This window comes from Cetorhinus maximus, chromosome 1 (assembly GCF_964194155.1).
Source record: "Cetorhinus maximus chromosome 1, sCetMax3.hap1.1, whole genome shotgun sequence".
In the NCBI taxonomy this organism is placed as follows: Eukaryota; Metazoa; Chordata; class Chondrichthyes; order Lamniformes; family Cetorhinidae; genus Cetorhinus; species Cetorhinus maximus.
The window spans coordinates 74,256,163-74,283,383 of NC_135879.1; the positions used below are offsets into that span (position 1 = coordinate 74,256,163).

General features: G+C 39.2%; 1 protein-coding gene across 1 annotated transcript in view; it reads right to left on the bottom strand.

Moving 5' to 3' along the window:
• The window catches only part of LOC144680908 (putative ATP-dependent RNA helicase DDX60), a 90,556-nt gene that overhangs the window by 10,778 nt on the left and 52,557 nt on the right, over positions 1–27,221 (bottom strand). The window contains exons 22-34 of the mRNA XM_078542453.1: positions 22,756–22,860; positions 21,636–21,764; positions 20,426–20,553; positions 18,077–18,235; positions 15,977–16,115; positions 14,503–14,655; positions 12,205–12,309; positions 10,401–10,601; positions 9,355–9,459; positions 7,137–7,290; positions 5,105–5,229; positions 2,191–2,338; positions 225–376 (exon numbers count right to left, since the gene is read on the bottom strand). Coding sequence (XP_078398579.1) covers positions 225–376; positions 2,191–2,338; positions 5,105–5,229; positions 7,137–7,290; positions 9,355–9,459; positions 10,401–10,601; positions 12,205–12,309; positions 14,503–14,655; positions 15,977–16,115; positions 18,077–18,235; positions 20,426–20,553; positions 21,636–21,764; positions 22,756–22,860 — 1,803 coding nt within the window. The remainder of the gene's footprint in view (positions 1–224; positions 377–2,190; positions 2,339–5,104; positions 5,230–7,136; positions 7,291–9,354; positions 9,460–10,400; positions 10,602–12,204; positions 12,310–14,502; positions 14,656–15,976; positions 16,116–18,076; positions 18,236–20,425; positions 20,554–21,635; positions 21,765–22,755; positions 22,861–27,221) is intronic.

A 27,221-nucleotide genomic window follows, 5' to 3' on the forward strand; every position in this document is an offset into this window, starting at 1 on the left:
GAGTGCAGCTCCAACCATACACAAGAAGCTTGATACCATCCAGGACAAAACAGCCTGCTTAATTAGCACCCTATCCACCATCTTAAACAGTCACTCCCTCCACCATCGATACATAGTGGCAGCAATGTGTACCATTTACAAGATCTGTGTTTCTCTCTCCACAGATGCTGCCAGGCTTGCTGAGTTTTTCCAGCATTTTCTGTTTCTATAAAGGAGGAACTTACATTGTCCACATTGCATGTCTTGAACAGATCCAGATTGGTTGTCCCAGATAAACATGTAAATGGAGATACAGCTGTTGTTGGATGATTTCCAGATGCAGTCAACTCAGCTACAAATTTAGTGCAAGTTTGAAGAGGTTGAACGCTTTCAAAAGCTGTGGAGGGGGAAAGGCAATAATGATTAGTATTGCTCAGGTGTTAGGTTTTCATGCTATTTCTAAATTGCACACTCACACTCTGGAATTGAGTTACTGGGTTTATATCTCCAGTGTGTTTATTTACAACCAGGGTTTAATTTTCAAACAATGAGACTAAGTAGTGTTTGTGTAGTGTTTCTTTTTAAAAAGGCAGGACAGAATGCAGAAAGGTAATTTTTCAAAATATAATTCCACCAACCTCCTCTAAGATGAATCTCAAATAATACATTTAAGAAGTGTGATGTATTTTTGAAGGAAGAAATAAAGTGGCAATATAAACTAAACAGTACAATTTTAAAAGAGATGCAGGAACATAGAGACTCAAGGGCTCATCAAAACAAATCTTTGAAGGTAGCAGAGCAACTTGATAAGGTTGTTAAGAAAGCATATAGGATCTTGGCTTTATAAATAGAAGAATAGAGGACAAAAGCAAGGAATTTATTCTAAACCTTAATAAATTATTGGTCAGGCTTCAGCTGGAGAGTTGTATCCAATTCTGATTATTACACTTTACGAAGGGTGTCATAAGAGATGGTGCAGAACATATTTGCTAAAATGGTACCATTGATGAGGAACTTCTGTTACGTGGAAGACCAGGGAAACTGGGATTATTCTCCCCTTAGCAGAGATCATGAAGGGAAGATTTAATAGAAGTGTTCAAGGTTATAAAGCATTTCATAGTAAATAAGGAGATAGTGCTTCTAGTGGCAGAATGATTAAGTAACCAAAAGACACAGAGTTAAGGTAATTAGGAAAAGCTAGTTATAATCTGGAACACAATACCTGAAAGGATGCTGGAAGCAGATTCAATGTTAACTTTTGAAAGGAAATTGGATATATAATTAAAAAGGAAACATTTGCAGGGCCATCAGGAAAGAGCAAAGAAGTGGAGCAAAGGTAACTCTTTCAAACAACTGGCACAGGCACAATGTGGCAAATGGCATCTTTCTGTGCTGTATAATTCTATGAAGGCAAACACCTGTTAACACCCACTCGGGTAAATTTGACTTTGGGCAATAACTGATTCAGCCGCCCATTATAATTCTCTCCATAAAATTTCTTTTCAAAAAAATTTAAGGGATAATATAACAGGCTACTGAATCAATAACGCCGGTGTGACACTATCACCCAAAGTCAAAATTGCACTCACTTACTGTTATCCAAGCAAATTTAAGATATTTTATTTTTTTCCTTGCTTTCCAAACCATGTTTCAGCCAAGAGGCTAACAAAGCAACTTACTCCCAGATTTTTCAGCTATTGCGGTTTATCATTGATCCATTTATTCGATTGTGGGTAGGAGCAGTCATGGGCTACTCATCAACTGGCTTACATCAGTTGCTTTTTTTAAAAAAAAAAGGTCCTTGGGATTTAGACAATGTTGACATTTATTGCTCATGATTAATGGTGGGCCCTCTTCTGGATCCAACTGAAAAGCTTGCTAGGTTACTTGAAAATGCATTAAGAATCAACCTCTCAGTATCATGTGCAAGCCAGACAAGTGAGGGGAAGAAAGTTCCAGTTCCTGAAGCACTGGAGAACCTATTGGATTTTTGATCCTCAAGTGATTTTGGTGGTTATTTTTCCTGGCACTAACCCACAAATTACCAGACTTCTGGTGATATTTGAACTTCCAGCCCCTACTTTGCTAGTCCAGTACCCAAACCACATAACTCTATTTACTTCAAGTTTGTTTAGATATTACACTCCAATTTGAAAATAAAACTATGGTTAACCCTAAAATATATGCCAAAAAGTAAAATTTTTTCTTTACGTATTTTTGAAAGAGGAAGATGGCATTCTTCCACCATATCAGCTTGATTTGAAGCACAAAGAAGAAAACATCCAAAGATCTCCTGGATTGTTCTGTTGTACTCATTGACTGCATCTGCAAACTCTTCTGGAAGATCCTCCAGGAAGACCTAGAACATAAAGCTTGCTGTCATTTTTTTTCCAGTAATAATCAAAAGGTGCTTTTGCATTTGGTGTTTCTGTAACCTGGCTCCTCAGGAGAATGAAATCTGTGTATAATGCTGATACTTGTTATCCTGATGAACTTATCATATGCACACTGAAACGAGGGTCTACCAATCTACCATAGCTGGATTTAACAATATAAACATGACACTCCTCCAATCTGAATCAACAGAAGCAAAAGGGTTGAACCAGGTTTACCTTGGGATGATGTGTTAGGAAGGATCAAATTCCAAGAGTTTTGTTTCTTACTTATCCAATCCCTTAGTTCAGAAAGATAGGCTTTATCAAATACATTTTCCAGAATACAATTAACTTTTGCTTATCTGCACTTAGTTTGTCCCAGTTTGCAAACAGTACTCATTATTGCCAGATTGGGAAAGTTGGAAGGCAACTTCAAAGCGTCTAATACACGGTTAAAGGGAATCTTAAACTTTCATTATACCTATGCTTTCTGTTAAGTACCTGTGTTTTTTTTTGCATTTAGAATCCCCCAACCTGTGGTGTTGTAATAAACTGCTAAATTTATTGTTGCAAAAATTTTACTACAGTCAACGATTTGTTTTTAAAAGTTATAACGGCACACTTCCCATTTTGATCCATTACATCAGTATTAAGCACTCTGAAATCACAAACAGTGCAGTTAAATGTTCAGTAAGGATTCCCCATTCCCACCAGCCAATAACATTCCCTTATCTAAATTCAGAATACTCCTTACTATGCCGGTCCTGTATCAATGTGACATTCATTTATCAAACTGGCCATATGGTGGATTGTCAATTTAAGAACAAACCGGAGCAGCCTAGTGTTTTCGTCACATGCCTACTAGGAGCTGAATTTAGTCAGGGTGGAATGGGCCCAAAGGCTGGAGTCAAACCGGCCTCAGCCGTTTGCGGGATCCCAGGCCGCATTCTGATCCCATCCAGCAACTAATTAGTTGCCATCAGGGCTCCAGTCCTTTTAAATCAGACTCGTCCAACCTTTTCACTCAGGGGGCCACATCTCCATTTTCTTCTCACTCAAAGGGCCGATATGCAAATTTCAGAAAGATAAGGTTTGGCACAACATTAAACATGAATTTCAAAATAAAATTGTGGCATGAACAAAAGAAGCAGCTTGCTGAGCAAAAATAAAGCAATGTTAAAACAATAAATTGATAATTAAAGAGTGATTAATAAAGATCACCATTAGAATGTGAGAGGGACAGAATCTGTTTGTCTGGCTCACTCCCAATCTCTTGATTCTCACTCACCCTCACCCTTTGTGAGTGGGTGTGATTGTGTGTTGGTGTGTGGGGGTGAGGGTGAGTGGGAATCCTGTGACTGCGAGTGAGCTAGACACACACACACTCAATCACATTCTCTCTCTCCCACACCCCTCTGCAGCGAACCTTTTCATCCACACCACATACCACACCCCACCCGCCCGCATCCAGCCTCCTCCAGCCCAGCAGCGAGCCTCTCCCCACCCCAAACCTGCCCGGAGTGAGCATCTCCCTCCCCCACCCGGCCCGGAGCGAGCCTCTCCCTCCTCCACCCGGTTTGCCTGAAGCGAGTCTCTCTCTCCCCCCAACCCAGCAATCTCTCTCTGTCCCCAATACCTCTGTTACTGGAACTCATTCGCTGCTGCCAGTTTTGATGTTCCTCCAACCACTGACTTTTTCTCTCCATTTGCCGCTGATGGGCTCACAAATGAGCCTATTAGCAGCAAACATGGGAGGGGAACAGTCTGAGATTGGAGGAGCAGTTTCTTTAAGAATCTCTCATTGCATTCGCTGGCATTTTGGAAAAGACCTCGTGGGCCACATTGTGGGGCTTTGCAGGCCATGTTCTACTTTAAAAGATGGGAGCTCGTGACCAGGAGTAGCGGTGGCTACCGCTGGCACTGCACCCAGCTGAAGTGATGCAAGGGTGGACACCGTGCCTTTACAACAAGGTGAGAGGGGTCATGGACTATCGGGGTCAGTCAGGCAGGCCCCAGTAAGGAGGCTGGATATTGCCACAGGGCTGACCATTGTCCCCAGGGGCCCCTCTAAGCACCACTGAATGCCCCATTATGTGGATACATTCCCCCCAATCCAGAGCCCACAGGGAAGCCACCAGATTGATCAGATGGTCTCATCCAACGATGGAGGACCCATCCACTATTTGTAAATATCCAAGGTGGCAGGAAGGCATAGGCACTCCAAACCCCCACCACCTTCCCGTGTCATTTTATGAGCCTTCACTGTCCCTAGAGAACAGTAAAATCCAGTGCTAGTAGTTGGTTTATGATGGCAAAAAACAGACAACAGCAGAGACTTTATCTTATCGGGGCAATATTTAAACCTAAGGCTGAGAGATAAAAGGCTAGTGCAATGAACCAAAGCACCACACAGTCTTTTCCAAATCAATTTATGCTAAAGGAAAGTAAATATTCTTTGTACAAAAAACCAAGGATAGTCTTAAGTGGCGTCTACTAACAAGATACCAGGGCAGCCATAGGAACTAATATGGAATTTTGGAATAGGATGGCCACAGATACCACAGTGGAAATACAGACAAAGCAAACAGATACCGTGGATTGTAGAGAGACTGAAAAGCCACAGATAGATTTGTGAAAATACAAACCATTTCATTCGACTCGTAAATTGAGTTTCATGAGATTTCTCTTTTGTATTCAGTTTTGAAAATCATAATCCCCATAAAACCCCTAATTGTTTCACTCTTGCATACCTTTGACTGGTGGAGTGCAGCCCAGTCCTTTTCAGTAGAACACGCTGGAAGATGTACCCTTCCAAAGAGATTTGCTAATATCAAAAGTAAAGACTCCATCATTTCATCAGAAAAACGTTCTGAACCTGTAGAAATATTGAAAAATATATACATACAATTTATCAATGTCCTGACAAGTTAATGAAACACTTTATTCTCACTTGGTGCTATGCATTACCAGATCCTGTGAAACTTAAATTTTTCCAAAATTCGCTAGATTCTGGAAAGGCTCCATCAGATTGGAAAGTAGCAAATATAACCCCTCTATTCAAGAAAGGAGGGAGGCAGAAAACAGGAAACTAAAGGCCAGTTAGCTTGACGGCTGTCATGAGGAAGTTATTAGAATCGATCATTAAGGAGGTTATAGCTGGACACTTAGAAGAGCTCAAGGCAATAGGAAAGAGTCAGCATGGTTTTGTGAAAGGAAAATCACGTTTAACCAATTTATTGAAGTTTTTTTTTGAAGGAGTAACATGCGCAGTGGGTAAAGGGGAGCCTGTAGACGTACTGCACTTGGATTTCTAGAAGGCATTTGATAAAGTGCCACATCAAAGATTATTGCAGACACTAAAAGCACATGGTGTAGTGGGTAACATATTAACATGGATAGGAGATTGGCTGGCTGGCAGAAAGCAGAGAGTATGCATAAATGGGTCTTTTTCTGATTGGCAGGATGTGATGAGTGGCGGCCCACAGGGGTCTGTACTGGGGCCTCAACTTTTTAAGATTTACATCAATTACTTAAATGAGGGAAGTGAAGACATGGTAGCTAAATTTGCAGATGACACAAATATAGGTAGGAAAGTATGTTGTGAAGAAGGCATGAGGAGGTTGCAGATGGATATAGATAGGTTGAATGAGTGGGCAAAGATCTGGCAAATGGAGTTTAATGTGGGAAAATGTGAAGTTGTGCACTTTGGCAGGAAGAACAAAAAAGCAGAGTATTACTTAAATGGAGAACGACTGCATAATTCCGAGGTGCAGAGGGATCTAGGTGTTCTAGTTCATGAGTCACAAGAAGTTAATATGCAGGTACAGCAAGTAATTAAAGCGGCTAATGGAAGGCTATCCTTTATTACGAGGGGGATAGAACATAAAAGTAAGGATGTTATGCTTCAGTTATACAGGGCATTTGTGAGACCGCGCCTCGATTACTGTGTGCAGTTTTGGTCTCCTTATTTAAGGAAGGATGTAAATGCATTGGAGGTGGTTCAATGGAGATACTAGATACCTGGAATGAGTGAGTTGTCTTCTGAGCTTTGGAATTCTCTGCCTCAGAAGGTGTTGGAGGCGGGGTCATTGAGTATTTTTAAGGCAGAGGTAGATAGATTCTTGTTTGGCAAGGGAATTAAAAGGTTATCAAGGTTAGATGGGAATGTGGAAATCAAAATATAAGGTCATCAGCCATGATCTTATTGAATGGTGGAGCAGGCTCGAAGGGCCAAATGGGCTACTCCTGTTCCTATTTCTTATGTTCTTAACCACAAACTTTTACAGACATTGGTAATAAATAAATCCAAATAACAATAATTATTTCTATTAACTCTGCAAAACTATCAAACCCACTGTCACTGCTGTCTTTCCAGGACATGCACCAATTTTGCCCAAGAGGGTTGATGAGTGACCCATTCCTGGGCCTTTTGCAATGGTGGTCTGCACTGACCGTCTGGCAGCACACAACAGCAGTGTGGGAATGACTCACCATCTGATTTTTGCTTTGTCTCATGGAAAGGTACTTCACAGAACAACTCAAACATGTAAGACTGATCATGTATTCCTATTGCTGCAGTGCAGTACATTGTTGATCGTACTTCCTCTATCACTGAGCCAACATCCAAGTAAAGTTAAATCACTGCAGCAGCATTGTTGAAAAAAGCAGAGTTTGAGAGAAGTAATCCTCTTAAAAATCGACATTATTCAGCATAAGACATGATAAAATTTATTAGTTTTATACTCTGCTGTCTTAAACATGGTCTTGAAGCTGAGATCGTACCTTTTCCTGTCGATTTCTCAGGCTGAGAGCAAATCTTGTGAAATAGACCTTTTACCAGGAAACTGACAAAGACAAAATTGGCAGGTTCATGATAATGCAACTGGGTCACCAGTTCTGCAAATCCTTGTGGTGTGCCATCTTGAGCCACAAAGCCCTGCAAAAATCAAGTAATCGTTCATTTTAACTGCAGCCATGCATTCTACTTCAGTCACTTGTCAACATTACAATAATCAATGGAAATATGCTACAGATTTTTCATTTTATATATGACTTCAATTTTCACTCCTTAAAAGTTGCAGCTTTTAGAAGTATTCATCGGCTTTTAATTACTTTAAACAGAGAATTAACAAGCATACAACTCTTGACCAAAACAAAAAATGCTGGAAAAACTCAGCAGGTCTAGCAGCATCTGTGGAGACAATAGTTTCACAGTTTATTTCTTTCTTTCTTTCACATACTGAATTGGAGAAAATTAGTACTGGCTGCGGGACAAGCAGTCTGATAATCTACAATAGTAGCAGTTCAGCGAGATTGTGAAGAGGTAGAACTGGCTACTGTCAAAGTACTTATACACCGTTAAAGTGTCAAAATAATTTCTACAGCTTAAACAAGGATGAGAAAATAAAATTGAACCAAAAACACAGTCGAAGGATGGTTACATAGTTGGAATTATACAATTTAAAAAAGAGGAAGCTTTGAAGTAACGTATCTGAGGTTTATAAGGTGACAGAAAGATTGACAAAATTTGATGTTGGTTCATTAACCATGCTTTCAATGAAAGGATGAATTGAAAGATATGCTGAAAAGGCTGGTAGGTGGGTTTATTGCATTTAGTAGCCTTTTCCTATACTTAAATTCTTACTTTGAGGAAATTTAACTAGTTAGACAAAGCGAAGTTGAACAAGACTGCCAAATCTTTTGATGGTTCTTCTTGCGGCAGTAATTTCACCTCCCATTTTCACCTGAAAAACGTCTTACAGATAAAGGGTACTTTTTAAGTATTCTCCACCACATTCTGACCTCTGCCTCCAACATTGTTTCAAAGAAGCTCAACGTGAGCTCAAGGAAAAGCACCTCATCTTTTGACGAAGGTACTTAAGTGCATTCCGGTCTCAACACCAAGTTCAACAATTTCAGGTCATAATCTCTGCTCCCATTTTTTTTGGATGACAGCTGTTGGAGAGGATTCTGCTATTTCCCATTCACACTTCCTCTGGGCTATTCTTTTGTTTTTTTTATCTGTTCCATTATCATCAAATTTGACTTACGCTATCATTACTTTTGCCGTTTAGTCTCTCCTGTTTTTCACCCTCATATAGACCTGCCTATTTGCTTTTTCACCCCTGTCCACTTTCCCGGCCTCTGCACTTGCTTAAAACCTGTTTAACATGTCTAACTTGGTCCAGTTCTGACAGAAGACCTTAACCTGAAACATTAATTCCATTTTCTCTACACAAATGCTGCTTGACCTGCTGAGTATTTCCAGCTTTTCTGGATCTCATGGAGGGAATGGTCCCTTCAGGATGCTGAAAGGGGGGACAAAGTTGGTGGCATCGCGTTGGTGATGGCAGAAATGACATAAGGCGATCTGTTAATTGTGGAGGCTGGTGGCATGAAAGTCAGGGCAGGGGTAACCCTCATCAAATGTCAAACTTTCTAGCATGATTGGCTTTACAGCAAATACAATGCAACCACAAACTCAAAGACGGAAACATTTTGACAAAGAAGCCATTTTCTTGCTATCGCATTGACGGAGTGACTGGGAAATCCTGTTGTAATTGACCTCAGGAACACCAAAGCAAACCAGTATTTGAATTTTTTTCTTAAAAAACACACAAGATTTTTCTTTATTTTATAAAAGCTCTGAAAAATGTGTTTTTTTTTTAGTTTAAAGCAAAGAATGGTGAAAATATATTTTGGGAGTCACGAGAAAGATCCTTCAACAATAGTTCCTCCAAATGAGAAGTTGAGCTATGCAAATGAGAAAGATACTCGATTCAATCCTTGGCCTCTGTTGGGTTTGGTTAATCTCAACTGCTGGAATCTCATCTACACCACATGGACTGCAGCGTTTGAGAAGGCAGTTCACCAGCACCTTCTCAAGGGCACTTAGGGATGGGCAATAAATGCTGGCCTAGCCAGCAATGCCCACATCCCATGAATGAATTTTTTTTTAAAAATCTGTCGATATTTTTGACAAGACAGCTTTAAATCTTACCCCCTTGAGAAGAAACTGCAAACAGGACAGGAAGTACAGCTTCAATACCAACTGTTTCTTCTGGTTATCATAACACAACATAGAATGCTGCAGCAATGACAAAGCCTGAGGGAAGAAATAAGTTTTTTAGTTATCAAAGTGCACTCACTACAAAAGTATAACAGTATTTAACAGGTTTAGATGAGCTACGAGTTATTCTGTGCAGTTTTGTTGTGAGTGTGTTGCAAATGTGGTGAAATACTTGAGTAAAAGTTTTATTTCAGCAGCTTTGCTGATAGTCATTTAAAATAGTAACTTAACTCATTTAAATTAGTACTCGAAAGCCAAAATTATGGGAAAGGGGATAATCAAGGAAGTGATCTTGTGTGACTGCACAATGCAGACATTTTCCTGCTAATGAAATTCAATAGAACACCTCAGTAGATTTTGTCACTTTAAATGTAACAGCAGCAGGAGCAGCAACATGACAAATTTTAGCTATTTTACCCTTTTTATCTTGCCTTTATTTACCTTTTAATAATTCTGTAACAAGTCATGTTCTTCACCACAAGGGGAAACATTCCCTCTGCATCCACTCTATCCAAACTACTCATAATTTTAAAGGCTTGGTTTCCTTTAAGGCCTTGCTAACCTGTGGTACAAGTTATAGTGATTGATGCATTTGTAGTCAGATTCCTTTGTTCCTCAATCCCACCTAGACTTGCATCTTCCAAGGAATAGGTGACCGCCCTATTCTTCCTACCTAAATGTACGACCGCGCATTTATCTTCATTGCAAATCATTTGCCAATTATTTATGCATTCTGCAAGTTTACCTAATATCCTCCTGATTTTTGTTGCAGTTTTCCTCTGTATTGATTATTCCACCCTAACCCCCTCATTTGGTGGCATTCGCAAACATAAAAATTGCATTTTGATTCTAATTTAAAACAATAATGCATATTCCTAATGATATGAATAAACAAAAAATACTGCTGCAAAGTTAAAAGACAATTTTATATTTCCAAATAATATTGCAGTGACAAAGCTTCCCCGATAATTAAGTACCTTGGCTTTTGCATCCATCGTGTCCTCAGCTTTAGCAACCAGCAGCATAAGACGAAGCACAAGAGAGACTGAGAGGGGAAACTGGCCACTAAGTAGGGGAACACTTGCTTTGAGAAGTCTCTGTACTTTGGGCATTGGAACACTGTAAAAGACCACATTACCAATCAAATCGAAGCCTCGTCTTCCAGCTCTCCCAGACATCTGAAAAGAGAATATAGGCAAGATTAGCTGTTATAAATTTAGATTTTTGTCCTTATACAAGCATCACAGCAACAATCATTTGCAGAAAAACTATATTACATAGATTGCTTCAACAGATTAAACACAGCAAGTTTCTGATTTAGTCTCTTTAATGTGTTAAGAAATAGGAACTTGCCTGGTTTGGGTGGAGGTCAAGGACTTCATTTCCCAGCAGGCCCAAGAGTTCTGGGCATGCTCAGAACACAACAGGGTGACGAACTGTGCATGCTCCAGCCTGGATTTTTTTTTAAGTTAAAGGGCTTGGCCACCCAGGACATCAGGACTATGTCCGCATGGTGTGAAAAACAAGGAACACAAGGCCCAGGTTTGGCACCATAACTGGGGGAGTCCTGGGACCAAGAGAGGGAATCCAGAGGGAGAACACCCAGGGAGAAGCCCCAGAGAGGGAGGACCCAGGGAGACAGACCAGCATCGGAGGCGAGCCACAGGGCTGGGTATCTTGGGAGGCTAAAGAGGCTCCGGGCAGCCGAAGTGCTGCTGTTGGCAGACCAAGTAGTGAGGGCTCGGAGAAGCCTTGGAGAGCTGAAAAGATAGCGGAAGGTCAGTGACTCCGTGCTGCGGGAAAAGGTACCTCTTTGGAGCAGTGGTGTTCTGCTCAGCAGGGATAAAGAGCTGGAGTTGTGCCCATGAGTTGGTGCTGGAGTGCAGTCTCAGGAAGCTAGTGGAACATAGTCTCAGAAGAGATCAAACCAACAGGAGGTGAGCAGTCGCTGAGGCAGTAGAGCACCTTTTTGAGGGAATTCGGAGGCCAAATCTTTGAAAGTGAAGACTTGAATTCCTGAGAGTGTGAGCGAGCCGAGCCAGAGTTTTAAGGAGATTATGTATTTCACAGTGGACACTGATGTCTGGGTGGATTGCTGAGAAATCCGTGGGATGTGTCTTGGTTGCACCCGCCATTTATTATGCAGTGCAGTGTGTTCAACCACAGTTTGCCTGTTAATTTGCATGTACCTCATGTTAATTCTGAATGTTACAGTATAAGATAGATATTATAAATTGTTTTACTTTTTTAACTTTGTACAGTAAAGTTTATTTTGATTTTCTTAAAACTATGGAATCTTGTAGCTTTATTCTCTTAGTGAGTACCTTGGATTCCAACTTTGTCTACTTTAAACAAAAAGTTATCGGTCCCTAACTAGATCACACCAAAATTTGGTGGCCTAGTCCAGGATAATAACAAGTGGTATGCAGGTCTGCATTTACTGATGTTTCCCCTTTTTTGACTGAGATCAATGGATTTTTGTCAGGCAAGTGTATTAAGGGATGTGGGGCAAGTAGTTAAATATAGTTAATGCACAGCCATGATCGATTCAATAGCAGAGCATGATCAAAAGACTGAATTGGCCTTCTTTTAAAACACTAAAAATGCTGAGTTTCGAATAATCTGATTTTGTTGGCACGAGCAATTTATTTTAATTAGGCAACGAGAAGATAGTTTAGAAGAAAAAGCCCAAAAACATGAACATGTTTTATTTACAAATGATGACAAACTCCACTACATTATTTAAAAAATGGACCCCAATAAAGAGAGGGAAGTGGGTACCTGTCTATATTGTAAGGCATCCAGAAATACTGAATCATCAAGAAAGACAACAGTTTTGCATGGCATGTTAATTCCCAAAGCAAGAGTTCCAGTAGCAGTCACAACCTACAGAAAGACAACATTTTAAAATTAATTGTAAGATCAAGAGCAAAGTTCAATTGGAATATGTATTTGCAAGCTTCGTACAACTGCTGAATTTTCAGGGTAAAATGATTTGTACTAAAATCGGTCAATTCCACGATCAGGCACTCCCACTATTTAAGTTGATTTGCCTTTTTTTATTTTTAATAATTTATATAATTTGGCTTTCATAGCAGAGCCTAGTTTGTAAAATGACAAAGAATATACTCGTTACAAATGTTTTTCAAAAATAATTCACACTTCTATGATTTTCATCACAGATTACCTAGCCAACACAAAGGTAAAAACAGAAAACAAGGTTTTGTAATTCATTATTTTTCTCTCTCCAATACCAAACTTTAATAAAAGCCAGAAAGATTTTTTGAGTTTCATGTTACAGAAAAAAGGTGGCTTGATCTGTGAGAATTAAGTTCTGCTAATCAGCTCAGTATTGGTAACCTAAAGAAAATTCAAATTGTTACCTGGTTGGTTCAGAAAATCCAAAGAGAAAGCACCAATTTTAATAACAATTTCAATTATCTATGACTGACAATTGATTTTTTTTAACTTAAACAGAAAACATACATAGTGTCCCTGCTGATAGGAATACAGCTGAAATACCAATCAATGTTAAAATTCCTTGCATGATCTGCTGACTCTGATCCCAATTGAAGACAGTTGATAGTCGTGGACTAGAACACATCAACTATTTCAGCACACCTCCAAAACATCATGCATTTTCATCCTCCATTAGCAGCAAATAACAATACTGAGGGAGCACACAGTTTCCATCTCTGTTTCTAAAAAGTTTTGCTGATCACTGTAGGCCTTCCCAGTGTACTTTTACCATAAATCTGTCCCACCTGCACCACAAGGGTTGCAAATTAGGCTAAAATCCATATGTGCCAGGTCTCATCCTTATGATGGGAATTCCATGCAGCTTTATAATGGAGAGTCTCTGTCCGCTCCAAACGGGTTAGTGGCAATGAAATGGTGGAGGCCGAGCTCCCATGTACCCGCGTGTCTTCATATCCAGATGGATCATTGGTGGTAAATGCACCAAGTAAAACCACATGTATCAGTTTGCTGAATGATAGTGCAAGACTAACCCTAATCCTTGTCACCATTCCCTCAACCCATACCAATTAAAGCTAAATGTCAAATAAAGCTAAGAGAGGAAAATACAACCGCAGCCTAAGATGTTGCCTTTTTTTCCCATTAACCACATATCCATAAGAATTATTAATGGTGATCACTACTTACATACACAGTTTTTCTATCACAAGCTGTCCTACCCCACAAATTGATAGCACTACAAAACGATTGTGGAAATAATCGGTTGTAACTTCCGAGCTCCACAACATAGTATTGGGGGTGGGTACCCTAAAAATGTGCTGGGGATTCCCTTTCAGAAGTTCCCAGGTGAGGTTTGCACAGCAATTGCCCAGAAGGGCAAACTTCCCCTGGGCAACTGATGTGCACTGGGAACCAGCCGAAAATGTGATTCAAATCACAAACTTTGGATGGTTCTGACTGGGTTACACTAATAATTACCCAGAAAAAGTTAGATGGGTTAAAACCACTTCTAACTCCTGGGTAACTATTGTACAGACCCAGAATGACCCCCACTGGACTCCTCCCACATCTCCCCCCACCCCACCCCCCGCCCGCGAGGGGTAACCCCCCATGCAGAAAACCCGATTCCCAACCGGAGGACTGACAACACACCACCCCCAACATCCCCCTCCCCGCAAATCCTATCCACTTACCTACTCCCTGGCCTGTCAAGGACCTTTAAATTTCAATGGGCTTTTAAACTTACCTGGTTTACAGCAGCTAGTACCGTTTAAAAGGGGTGTGGCCTCCTTCATGTCAACTTTGGGCCCCAGGGACTTGCTGCACTGCCTGGGTCTCACCCGACCTGAGTTGGAAGATTGGGTGAGACAGGCTGGGGGAAAAAAAAAATCAGGCAAAAATTGGGCACAGAGTGGCAATCCGATGATGATTGCCACTCCCAGGAAGTTCAGGCCCAGTATGTTAACAAATAATGAAGTACAAAGCTAAATGCAAAAGAACACTGAACAGCATTATAATTTACAATTAGCTCTTTGGATATTTTATTCAAATTGTGAACTACCCCTTCACTAGATTACTCAATCTATAAACATTAACATTTACCCTGGCAAATCCAAGTCTGAACAGCATCTCCACAGCCTGTCTTCCTTTGCTGTTCAGTGAAGCATGATGAAATCCAATGCCTCTTTCCAAATATAAGCGCAGCTGATTTGCAGTTTTCACTACCTGCAATCGCTGAAAGATTGTATCCAGAATCTGGTGAAATTTAAAGAATTGGTTAGGCACCATTTAGGAATGCAAATTCTTTATTGTACGACATCAGTTTTTAATTCAATTAAAAAAAAATTATTCAAGCCTGGTGTTGCTTTGTTTAACCAAATTTTAGCAAAAACTCCATGGCATTCAGGGTTTGTTTCTTGCATTTCATTATTTTACAATAAAAACCAAATTTTTCGATCGTTTTGAACTAGAAATGATGTTTTCAGACTTATCCAAAAATCTATAGTTTCTCTTTGGGCTCTAAAATACTAAGTAAGTAGTCCGACTGAGTACATTTGCTTTCTATATTTACACTATTGTAAACAGGACATTGCTGAAAAGAAAGACATGTTGCTGAAGCTTTTCCTCTTGCACTCATCAGGACAAATGCAAGAATGCTAAATTTCAAATGATCACAACAGTTTATACCACAGGAGAAAAAGGCATTGATCGGTTGGCAAGTCGACACTGATGGTTAAGGTATTGATATGGAGAAAGCAATAGGCTGCCCAAGCTCCCAGGTAATTTGAGAAAGGTACAAGGCTTGAACATACTCCTTTGTTTGCAGGGAATGGGCCCCTGCACACGAATGCATGTAAATCTAGTAAACGTAAATTAAATTAGCCCTGTTACAAGCTTGACTGATTATCTTAAATTGGTTGTTAGTGTACCTATTAACATGTTCAGGATTGTTCAGCAAGTGCTTCCCAATCACAAAATCAGATCTTGTGCTTTGGGTTTTGCAAGCACGTGCTGTTGAGTACAACTGGCAATGACTCAGTCAATCAGTATCGGCTTGCCAACCAATAAGATCCCTTTTCTCTTGTAGGAAAAACTACTGTGATTGTTTGAAATTTGACACTCTTGCATTTGTCTTGATAAGTGCAAGACCTAAAGCTTTGGCAACATCTCGCTTTTCAGCCATTTTCAAGTTTTGTACTGCCAAGAAACAAGGCTCCGTTGTCAAGCACATAACACATATTTCTTTTCCATCCAATTTCTCCTTTCAGTGCATAACCACAAAAACAGTTATCCTATAATTCAGTATTTACCTCGCTATGCTTTGTTGAATCTTCTTGTATGCAAGGTGGCTATCTTGTTTGCCTATATAACAGGGATTTCATTTTGCTTTGGGACATTTCTAAGACGTCTAATAAAATGCTACAAATCTTTCTTTGAAGCCACCAACAAAAGAATAATGAGGAAACAAATCAAAAGTGACCAAACTATAACTAATATTCAGTAAATACAACAGCCTGTGAACAGTTAGGCCAAATTGAATATCTACTGATAGCACAAAGAAAAACTTGCTCTGTACCTTACGGTCTGCAGCAGTTTCCACTGCGTAGGTGCAGTCCGCTGGAATCTTTCTCATTTCCTGAAGTTTCTGATGTAGCATTTCTTGCTCAGTTTCTTTCATTACCATGTTGTCAGACACATGGGACTCCTTTGGGTCACTGCAACCAGAAGTAACCATTTTTTGAAACACAGTACCATAGTTGAAATATAAGTCAATGGCTGAGAAGTATTTTGGAAAACCATGGACATGATGTGACTTTCAACAGAATAATGGAGGCAAAAAAATCTCAGAATCATTTATAAAACAAATAGATGAGCCTAATAACCTGTTTCTGTAGCTGTCTTCTGATCTGAGCATGCACAATGGTGAATGCACTTTGATTAGCTTATTGCAGGTAGCTAGGGAAGGGCAAATTAGTCAAGGTTTTGCTCATGATAACTTTTCAGTACCCTTGCTGGAAACTAATTGTGTAGTTTTTCTTTTTATTCTTAGAATGTGGGTATCGTTAGCAAGGCAGCATTTACTGTCCATCCTAACTGCCCTCAAGGTGGTGGTGGTGGTGATCCACCGTCCTGAATCATACTAATAATGCCAAATTACTGCATTGATTGAGTGGTTCTTAACTGCCAGCTGACAAACAAACTACATTGCTGTAGATCTGGAGTCACAGATTTGTATATAAACTGTAGATATAACAGATTTTCTTCCCTAAAGGGACATTCATGAACCAAATAGGTTTTAATGAGAATCCATCAATGAAAAAATTACTGCTTCTAGCTTTTTTAAATTCCAGATTTATTTAATAAACTGAATCTAAATTCCCCAGCTAGCTCTCCAAATTATTTGTCCAGGCCTCTGGATTACTAAACTAGTAACAAAACCATTGGTTCTACTGTTCCCATTATATACTGTGGAACTATATAAAAGTCAGAAGACAAAATAAAGGAACTCATCTATGATATTTTTTGTAATCAGATAATCAGCACAACTTGAATGAGGCACAGGATTCAACAATTATGATGGATATGATGCGATTTTCTGCAATGGGCAGTAGAAGTGCGTCAAATAAAAACTTTCAGTGTCTAGTTTGACTTCTTGTACCTTAAATCAGGTCTAGCATCCTTGCTTTCTCAAACCAAAATATTTTCAACATATAACTCTTCAGCTGTTGGCTGTTATGCTGAAGATGGTTGACAGAATGCTCTGTTGTAGTTCCTTTGAGGCCTCTGCTCACTGTGCTGACCAGCAAGGAAACTGACTGCCAATCATTGGTAATATGCCCTTCTTCAGGTTACATCCAGAATGACAATGAAATTCTGGTGACATTAGAAGGCCACAGCATGTTGATCCAGGTGAATAGGTAACAGTATTTAATCATATTTTAATGTGATTTGGAAAGCTCTGATTCGCTCAAATTAGTTGGGGTGCTTGCTGTGTTATAAAGGAATGCCTTTGTAAGTAACTTCAGTGGGAATGGCAAATGGTTAGTGTCGTTTGCCCAGTGTAAGCAGCTTCCAACAATTATGGTCTAAGTCAAGAGCTTGGGACCAAACTAAACAGCAGATCATGCTCATGGAAAAATGATTCCCTCACATTAGCAGAGAAAGGGATGAGAGAATTAGGGACAATGGTCAAGTGAAAAATATTTCACAGATTAAATAGGTTAAGTTTGTTCAGTAAAAGGGATACTATAGTCATCATATCTTTACATATTTCTCAATGTAACTTGGGTTCGACTGGTCTAGAAATTGGATGGCCCTGCCCCAGTTTTTCCACATACAAAAAATCACAAGTATCCAATCTGGTGAGAGGGGTGGGTACAATCCTTATTGCACACTATAAATGCACTACTGGTCATGTTGAAGAAGATAGGTTTGCATATGGAAATAAGGGACCTAGCCAATTAGACTGTTCTAAAGGCACCTGGCATCATGTGCTTTCAGTGCCAAAGACTGTTACCAGCCCAAATCCAATCAACCCTTTCTCTTTCTCCTGGAACCAGGGGTTGTGTGGTATCTCCCACTCTCAAATGTGTTGAGATGCCTCCCCAAATGAATGAGACAAAATTTATCAGGTTAAACTGGAAAATACCAACACGAAGTGAATAATGACACTTACGAAGGTTGCTTTTTCCCAGCACGCTTTGATAATTTTCGAAGCTTGTTTTCAAATTCAATTCTTTTTTTTGCATCATCCGATCCTCTTTTCAGCTGTTCCTTGTTAGTGACATGCTGGAAAGTCTCTTTGGCTAAACGTTCTACTACAGAAACACTAAATCTACAATTGAAAGGAAAGGGGACTATATTAAATGAAACAAGATGTAGGTATTTCATTGGTGTGGCCTTAAACAAGAAAAAATGCAATAATTGTCTTACAATACAAGCACGCAGCAACATTTTCTTCATTCTGACCAATTCACTTAAATTCCATGGGAAAGAAAATTTAGCGATCCCTCTGTTATGCATAAATCTGTAAAATGTACGTTGGCTTACAAAGTTCCCTCCACCACAGCCTCGTCATAGATGACAAATGCTTGTCTCGTGGACAATGACTCATCTGTTCACCTGGGCTGCATCATTGTACATACTTTCAATTATGTCCGTCATCTGAACTAGTGTGTCATATCCTAATTGTAGCTTTGCAGCTGAGTGCAATCGCTTTTGCTTTTGCTCCAAGTTAAGATTACTGCAGGTTCTTTATGTCTTTATCTTTTTTCTAAACAGCTAATCTTTTAGCCTTTATACCCCTGCTGCCTGAAATCTTGCTTCTGAAGCCATATTCTCTTCTCAATGTTCTACTTGCCTTCAAAAAATATCCTTTCTCCAAACATTCTTTTGCCATCCAAATTCCTTTACATGCTACTCAAGCTACTTTAATGCACTTAGGCATTATCTCAAGTTAGAAGTACTATATATATGAAAGTTTATTAATGAACGATTGTCAATTGGTAAACTATTTTTTGGTGTGCCGTGAATCCTTTTGCAGGGTTAAGAATTCAATCGCTAAAGGCCTGATGATCAGCTGATATACCTACTTAATTTAGAATAGTTATCCATGCCTGGTAGTTCTACTTTATATTGGTTGCAGAAAATGTGCCTATTACATTCATGTACAGGTTTAAGTGTATTATACATAAATGACAGCATCCAAACATGAATGCAATTATAATGCACACATTAGACAGTGTTCATGCATAGGTGCAAGTGGATTACATACAATGAACAATATTCACATATAAATGTGAATGAACACACACAATCATTAGTGCTTATGCCCACGTATAACTGTATTGGGCACTTGGGCAATGTCCAAATTTGGGTGTGTGCAGATTATATAAATGGATATAATAGGGGGTTCTGAAGAAGTCTTATTTGACTTGAAACGTTAATTCTGTTTCTCTCTCTACGGATGCTACCAGACCTGCTGAGTATTTCCATAATGTTCTGTTATTATTCACATAAATGGATAGTGTCCATGTGCAGATGTGACTGGGTTATACATAATCAATAATGTCTACATATAAATGGATAGCTACAGGTATGAATGAGTTTATTGTACACAATGGGTGATGTTCATGTATAATTGATGGAGTTACATACATTAGAAGGGCTTGACTATAATCAGTGGAAGGACAATAACAGCATTAAAAAAGTAAAACAGATGCTATGTTTCATTTTTATATTTATGAATTATAAGAGGTAATTTCATACATCTCCAGTCACAATCAACATATTTAACTCACTTTTTAAAAATTCCTTTAATCAATGTAGAAAATATTAAGAACAGCCTGGGGTTTCTGCATGATTTCCACCCAGGCAACAGCTGAGTTCTGCCCATAATGACTTCACACTGGAATATACACAATCTTTTATGCTGATTCAAAAGACAATTGCTCCAATGCAATGCCTACTTACAAAACTGGCCACACTGAGGGCTAAATGGCAAGTTTCTGCTCATTTGAGGGTGTTGATTACATTCTACTCAGATTCTTGATACCCTGGCACCAGTAGTCGCATGAACCCCGTGTAAATAAGCTGACTTGCAGTACCAAGCAATCAACTGAAGCTTGACCAAGGTATGTTTCACCTGCTGCAATCAATTTAAATTCAGTCAATTGATCTGCAAGATCTGTGATCAGCAGTCAATTGAAGCCACAGAGGTGTGTTCTGCTGTGCTGCAATAATGAGGTAATTGAAGAATTTCCTCATTTCCTAGCAGCCCTACTCCTCTTAATGATGTTGCAGGGTGTCCTGTTCTCGTCACAAATTGATTTCATTGCTGATCGCACTGGATCTTATATTCATGAGTCTAAGTGGAAGTTTCAGTGCGACTTCACGGTGGCAAAGCTTGTGTAGCATTCGGTGCATTCTATCCCCTAATGAATCTCCACACATTCAAGTTTATAACAGCATAGAGTGGATAAAATCCTTATTCAATAGCAAGTATTAAACAAAAGATAAAACTTACGAGAAAAACAAAGCTGGCAGTTGGTTTTCTTTCTGTAATGCTTCAACCAACATGGGAAATTGCTTCACCATGGTCGCTGTAGAATTCACAGCACTTGTTGGTTTCAGCTTCTCTAACACTTCCATAGCCTTAAGGTATCGTTGACAAATTATTAAAATGAGATACATACTGTATACACACACAAAGAATACATCTCAAATAGTACTTAAAAAATAAAATTTTTAAATAATTTGAAAAAGCACCCTTTAGTTAATTGAACATCAATTGGGATTATTAAAACAACAGTTGTACAGCTGTTTAATAAAAAGTACAAATAACAGCTGTACAACGTCGAGAAATAAACTGCAAATCTGATGTGTAGGTGGTTATGGGCAGGGGGTTGGAGCTGAGATTTTAATGATCTTATGTTGGCAGAGAGACCCTAAAGAATTCAGTGCGGGGCATGCATTTGTCAAGGGGTTTGGAACACGGCTCCTTTAACAGTAGTTAGTACTCTAATCAGGCCTCCAGCAATGAAGAAAATAATGGCACTAAAGAATCACAAATCTGCAAGACCAGGTGGTTTCCATTCCAGGTTTTTAAAGGATGTAGGTGAGAACACTGGATGAGAACTTGCAGGTGGTGGAGTTCTCACGCACCTGCTGTAAGTGAGGTACAGTTACTGCTCCAATCCACACTTGCCTTGATCCTAATACTTAAAAGCAAGAGATTCCACCACAGGCACCAAATCCATTTAAGTGGTTGCAGGTTTGGGAGATGCGGTCAAAATGGCCTTGGTGAGTTGCTGCAGTGCATCTCATAATGGTACACACTGCAGCCGTGGTGCGATGGTGCTGGAGAGGGTGCCAATGAAGCAGGCTTTTTCCTGGATGGAGTGGAGCTTCAAATGTTGTTGGAGCTGCACTCATGCAGGCAACTGGATAGTACTCCATCATGCTCCTGATTTCTGCCTTGCAGATGGTGGAAAGGTTTTGAGAAGTCAAGAGGTGAATCAATTCAATTTGGAAGGCCTCTATCAATGCTATTAGTTATCATTCCAATATGTAAAAGCAAATTTCCATAGGCATTTTATATTCTATTAGACTGAATTAAAATATGGTACAAGTACACCCTGAACATTTAATCAATATGACTATCATACATGAAATTTCTTAACTTTTATTTTATTCTGCTTTACTAATTAAACACAATTGTGTTAATGATTTAATACCTGATCTTTCTGTCCTGAAGTGATCCATCTCTCCAATTCTTTTTTTAGTTCAGCCTCATATTTCCTTACATCATTCTTTTTAATAACAATTTTATCCTTGAAGCACTTGTATTCTTCCGGATCAAGCTCCTTTCAGAAAAGACAAAGGAATCAGATACAAGTGTGAAGTTTAAGTGGAAGCATATTTATATTCCAATATTATGACCTCAGTAGAGACCAGTAACTTAATTTATTTTTTGAAATCCAAAAACCTGGGTATTTACTAAAAGAATTAAGCCACACGATTCACTGTTGAAACTAAAGAATTTTACTGCACAAAAATCAAAGAGCATTAAAACTAATAACTACACTATCTTAAATAGTCAGTTACATTAAAGATATTCAAAGTACAGTTAACAGCTACTTATAAGATAAACAAAACTTAATTCAAATTTCCTACCATACCCATTTGACTTACACCCAAAAAAACTCCAGACAGATACTTATCAGAAATTGGAAGATTATTCACTTGGTCTGAGTACTGTTCCAAAGTTTTGTATAAGGGTTGAGATTTCTTGAAACTTCTAATTTCCGCCAAGGTTTTCCCTTCAAATCCATTCCAACCATGGAACGATAATAGACTCATAGTTCAACACAGGCCTCGCCAGAGTCTTCAGCAAAGTCACCTCGGGTCAGAACTCTCCTGGTTCTAATGTACTTTAAATCTGGAGTCTTGCCTATAGGAACTCTCTCTCTCTCTTCTCAGTTAGCTATCCCAGAAGTCCAACTCACTGTTTATAGAGTCCTTCAATTATTAAGGGTTTTAAACCTTTTTAGCCAGCACAAGAATTTCAGTTGAATTGTGCTGAAAGAGATGTTCCCTGCAGTCAGCTTGCTCTAAACTGCTTTGAAGAGATGTTCCCTGCAATAAAATTCTTGTTCATGCTTTGCTTTACTATTGTTTATCTCCCAGTTAGCTTGGTCACATGATTAGTTTCTGGAACAAGGTGGTTTTTACAAGATATCATCTTCCAGAGAAATCTAGTTCTTAAAAAGGCCATCACCCCCAGCATAGAATATAAGTTTTTTCCCCAAAAGTACATGGGCCATCACACTATGTAAAGAACTTCGGCCAAAGTACCTGTGTCCGAGACCATGACGTCCATGTTTCAGCCATTGTATCAAATAATCGGAGGCACTCTGGAGGAGACAGACTGAGGTCTGAAGGAAAACCATACGTCTCAATCTAATAACCAAATACAACATTTATTATGCTTATTGGTTAAGTAACATCGGAAACTATTTTTGAATCTAAAAGGACAAGATTGGTTCTTCAACTTGGCAAAAAGAACCAAAGTTGAGTTTGTTTAGTTATTTAGTTATTTTCATCCCATTCAATGGCCACACCTCAATAACTAAACAAATTATTTCACCAAGCCAAGAAACCTTAATACACATTCAAACTCTACTTCTGTTGCACTTGCTACCTTGTTCATTCTATATAAATTACCTTTACATTTCAATAGGTTTAGTGCAAGAACTAGGTAGAAACAATATACAAGCTTTTCCTTAAGAGGCAAATTTCAGTGCAGCGTCCCAATTTAACTTCAGAGATACATTAATGTGAATTTTTCAACAGTTCATCATACTGAACAAATTTAGAAAAGGACCACATAACAGACTTATATAGGAAAGGAAAAAATAAAATTTCTTAAGTCTGATCTGATGAACCAAACAGTTTCATTAACCGAAGATAAAAGCAAACATACTGCGGATACTGGAAATCTGAAATGAAAACAGAAAATGCTGGAAAAACTCAGCAGGTCTAACAGCATCTGTGGAGGGAGAAAAACAGTTAATGTTTCGAGTCCTTATGACTCTTCTTCAGAGTTTCATTAACCAGATGATCCATTCAGGTGATTTTACGGTTACACTAGATTGCTGAATATCATTTATAATACCCTCAATCTCCAACATTATTAACAGTGTGGTAATTGACTTTGCCAATAATGCAAAAAGGGCATTTACATCGACCCAATTTTCTTATCCGTTAAACTAGAAATTCCCACCCCAACTCAGTTCAGAACAGGAGCTAGGATGGCTGGCCACCAAAGACAACCATCTTTCTATTAGCCAGTCAGTGAAGAGTTTTCCTTGATTCACACTGTCCTCAATTTTGCTAGGACTCCTTGATGCCACACTTGCTCAAATGCCACCTTGATGTCAACGGCAGTCACTCTCACCTCACTTGTGGAATAAGCTCTTGTCCATGCTTGAACCAAGGTTGTAACGATCACTAGAGTCTCAAACACCAGCTTGAGCAGATTATCAGTGAATAAATGCTCCTTGATAACACCGAAGACACCTTTCACTTCATTGCTGATGATTAAGAGGAGGGTGATGGGGCCATAATTTGCTTGATTTCAGGTTTCTCCTATTTTCTGAAGACAGAAGATAGCTGAACAATTTTCCACTGTCATGGAATTGAGGTTGGAGCTGTGAGAGCCATGAGCCTGTATTTTTAATAGCTCATTGCACTTTGGGATAGTTCCCCTAGACTGGAGGGAGACTATTGTACTCCACATCTTTGAAAAAGATACATACAAACATTTGAACATACGAATTAGTAGTAGGCCACTAGGCCCTTCGAGCCTACTCTGCAATTCAATAAGAGCAAGGTTGATTTGATTATAACCTCAACCCCATATTCCTGCCTACCCCCGGTAACCTTTCATCCCTGGTTAATCAAGAATCTATCTAGCTCTGCCTTAAAAATATTCAAAGACTCTGCTTACACCTCCTTTTGAGGAAAAATGTTCCAAAGTCTCTCAGCCTTCAGATAAAAAAAATTCTCATCTGTCTTAAATGAGCGACCCTTTATTTTTAAACAGTGACCCCTACTTTTGATTCTCCCACAAAAGGAAACATCCCCTCTATATCCACCCTGTCAAGAACCCTCAGATCTTAAATGTTTCAATCAAGTTACCTCTTACTCCTCTTAAACTCCAGTGGGTACAAGCCTAAGTTGTCCAACCTTTCATCTTACGACAACCCACCCATTCCTGGTGTTAGTCTGGCAAACTTTCTCTGAACTGCTTCCAACGCATTTACATCTTTCCGTAAATAAGGAGACCAACACTGCATATACTACTCCAGATGTGGTCTCACCAGTGCCCTGTACAACTGAAGCATAACTACCCTACTTTTGTAATCAATTCCCCTCACAATAAACAATAACATTCTATTAGCTTTACTAATTACATGCTGCACCTGCTAGCCTTTAATGATTCATGGACTAGGACACCCAGATCTCTGCGATCTCTCACCATTTACATGTTTATTTTCTATTCTTCCTGCCAAAATGAACAATTTCACATTTGCACACATTATACTCCATTTGCCAGATCTTTGCCCACTCACTTAACTATCCCTTTGCAGTCTCCTTATGTCCTCTTCACAGCTTACTTTCCTACGTATCTTTGAGTCATCATCAAATTTAACAACCATACCTTCCATCCCTTCATCAAAGTCATTTATATAAATTGTAAAAAGTTGAGGCCCCAGCACTAATCCCTGTGGCACACCAAGTATTATATCCTGTCAACCAGAAAATGACCCATTTATGCTTACTGTCTATTGTCTGTTAGCTGGTCAATCTGCTATCCATGCCAATATGCTACCCCCTACACCATGAGCTTTTATTTTTCACAATAACATTTGATGTGGCACCTTATCAAATGCCTTCTGGAAATCTAAGTACATCCACCAGTTCCCCTTTATCCACAGCACATGCAACTCCTTCAAAGAACCCCAATAAATTGGTTAAACATGATTTCCCTTTCACAAAACCATGCTGACTCTGTCTGATTGCCTTGAATTTTTCTAAGTTCCCTGCTATAACATCTTTAATAATAGCTTCCAACATTTTCCCTATTAACAATGTTAGGCTAACTGGCCTATAGTTTCCTGATTTCTGTCTCCCTCCCTTTTTGAATAAAGGAGTTACATTTGCTATTTTCCAATCTAATAGAATGTTCCCCGAATCTAGGGAGTTTTGGAAAATTAAAACCAACGCATCAACTATTTCATGACCCACTTCTTTAAAGACCTTGGGGTGAAGTCCATCAGGACCCGGGGATTTATCAGCCTGCAGCTCAAATAATTTGTTCAATACCACTTCCCTGATGATTGTAATTTTCCCCGAGTTCCTCCCTCCCTTCCATTTCCTGATTTACAGCTATTTCTGGGATGTTACTTGTATCCTCTATAGCGAAGACCAATGCAAAACACCTATTCAGTTCATCTGCCATCTCCTTACTTTCCATTATTAATTCCCCAGGCACACTTTCTTTAGGACCAACGCTCACTTTGTTAACTCTTATCTCAATTAAATATCTATAGAAACGTTTACTATATGTTTTTCTAGCTAGCTTTCTCTCCTACTCCAACTGTTCCCTCCTTGTTAATTTCCTTGTCATTTGTTACTGTTCTTTATATTCTGTCCAATCTTCTAACCTGCCACTCGTCTTTGCACAATTATATGCTTTTTCTTTAAGCTTGATATGGTCTTTAGCTAATTTTTAGTTAACTACGGATGATGGATCCTCCCCTTGGAATTTTTCTTTCCCACTGGAATGTATCTATTCTGTGTATGCTGATATATCCCTTCAACTGTCTGCCGCTGCATCTCATTGACCCATCCCTTCAACTAATTTGCCAGTTCACTTTAACTAGCTTTGCTTTCATGCTCTCATAATTGTCCTTAAGTTTAAAATGCTAGTCTTGAATGCACTTGTTTCTCCCTCAAAATGCATGTGAAATTCAATCATATTATGATCACTGCTACCTAAGGCACTAAGGGTGCCTTCACTATGAGGTTATCGGTTAATCCTATCTCATTGCACAATACCAGGTCTGGTATAGCCTGCTTTCTGGTTGGCTGCTGAACATGCTGTTCTAAGAAACTATCCTGAAAATATTCTATGAACTCCTCATCTATGCTACCTTGGCCCATCTGATTTTTCCAATCTATATGTAGATTAAAATCCCCTAGGATTATCGCTGTACCTTTCTGACAAGCTCCCATTATTCTCCTCGTTTATACTCTGTCTCACTATGCAGTTACAATTAGGGGGCCTGTACGCCACTCCCACAAGTGACTTCTTGCCTTTATCACGTCAACCCAAACCGCTTCTGCGTCCTGGTTTCCTGAATGTAGGTAATCCCTCTCTAAAGTGCTAATACCGCCATTAATTAACAGAGCCAACCCTCCACCTTTTCCTAACTTCAGTCCTTTCTAAGTGTCACGTGCCCTCAATATTCAGGTCCCAATCTTTGTCATCCTCTAGCTGTGTCTCTGTAATACTTAATACTCAGGTCATACTTATTTATTTCTATTTGCTCTATCAGTTCAGCTGTTTTATTTTGAATGCTACATGCGTTTAAATACAGAGCCTTTTGTTTTGTACTTTTATTATTTTTGTAGCATCTAGCCTTATCTGATTTACTCTTAGATTTATACTCTGTCCCTTCCGGTCACAGTCTGTTTATCATGTCCCATATTAGTACCTTTCTCGCTTGCCTTTAAGCTTTGCTTTACCACATCTT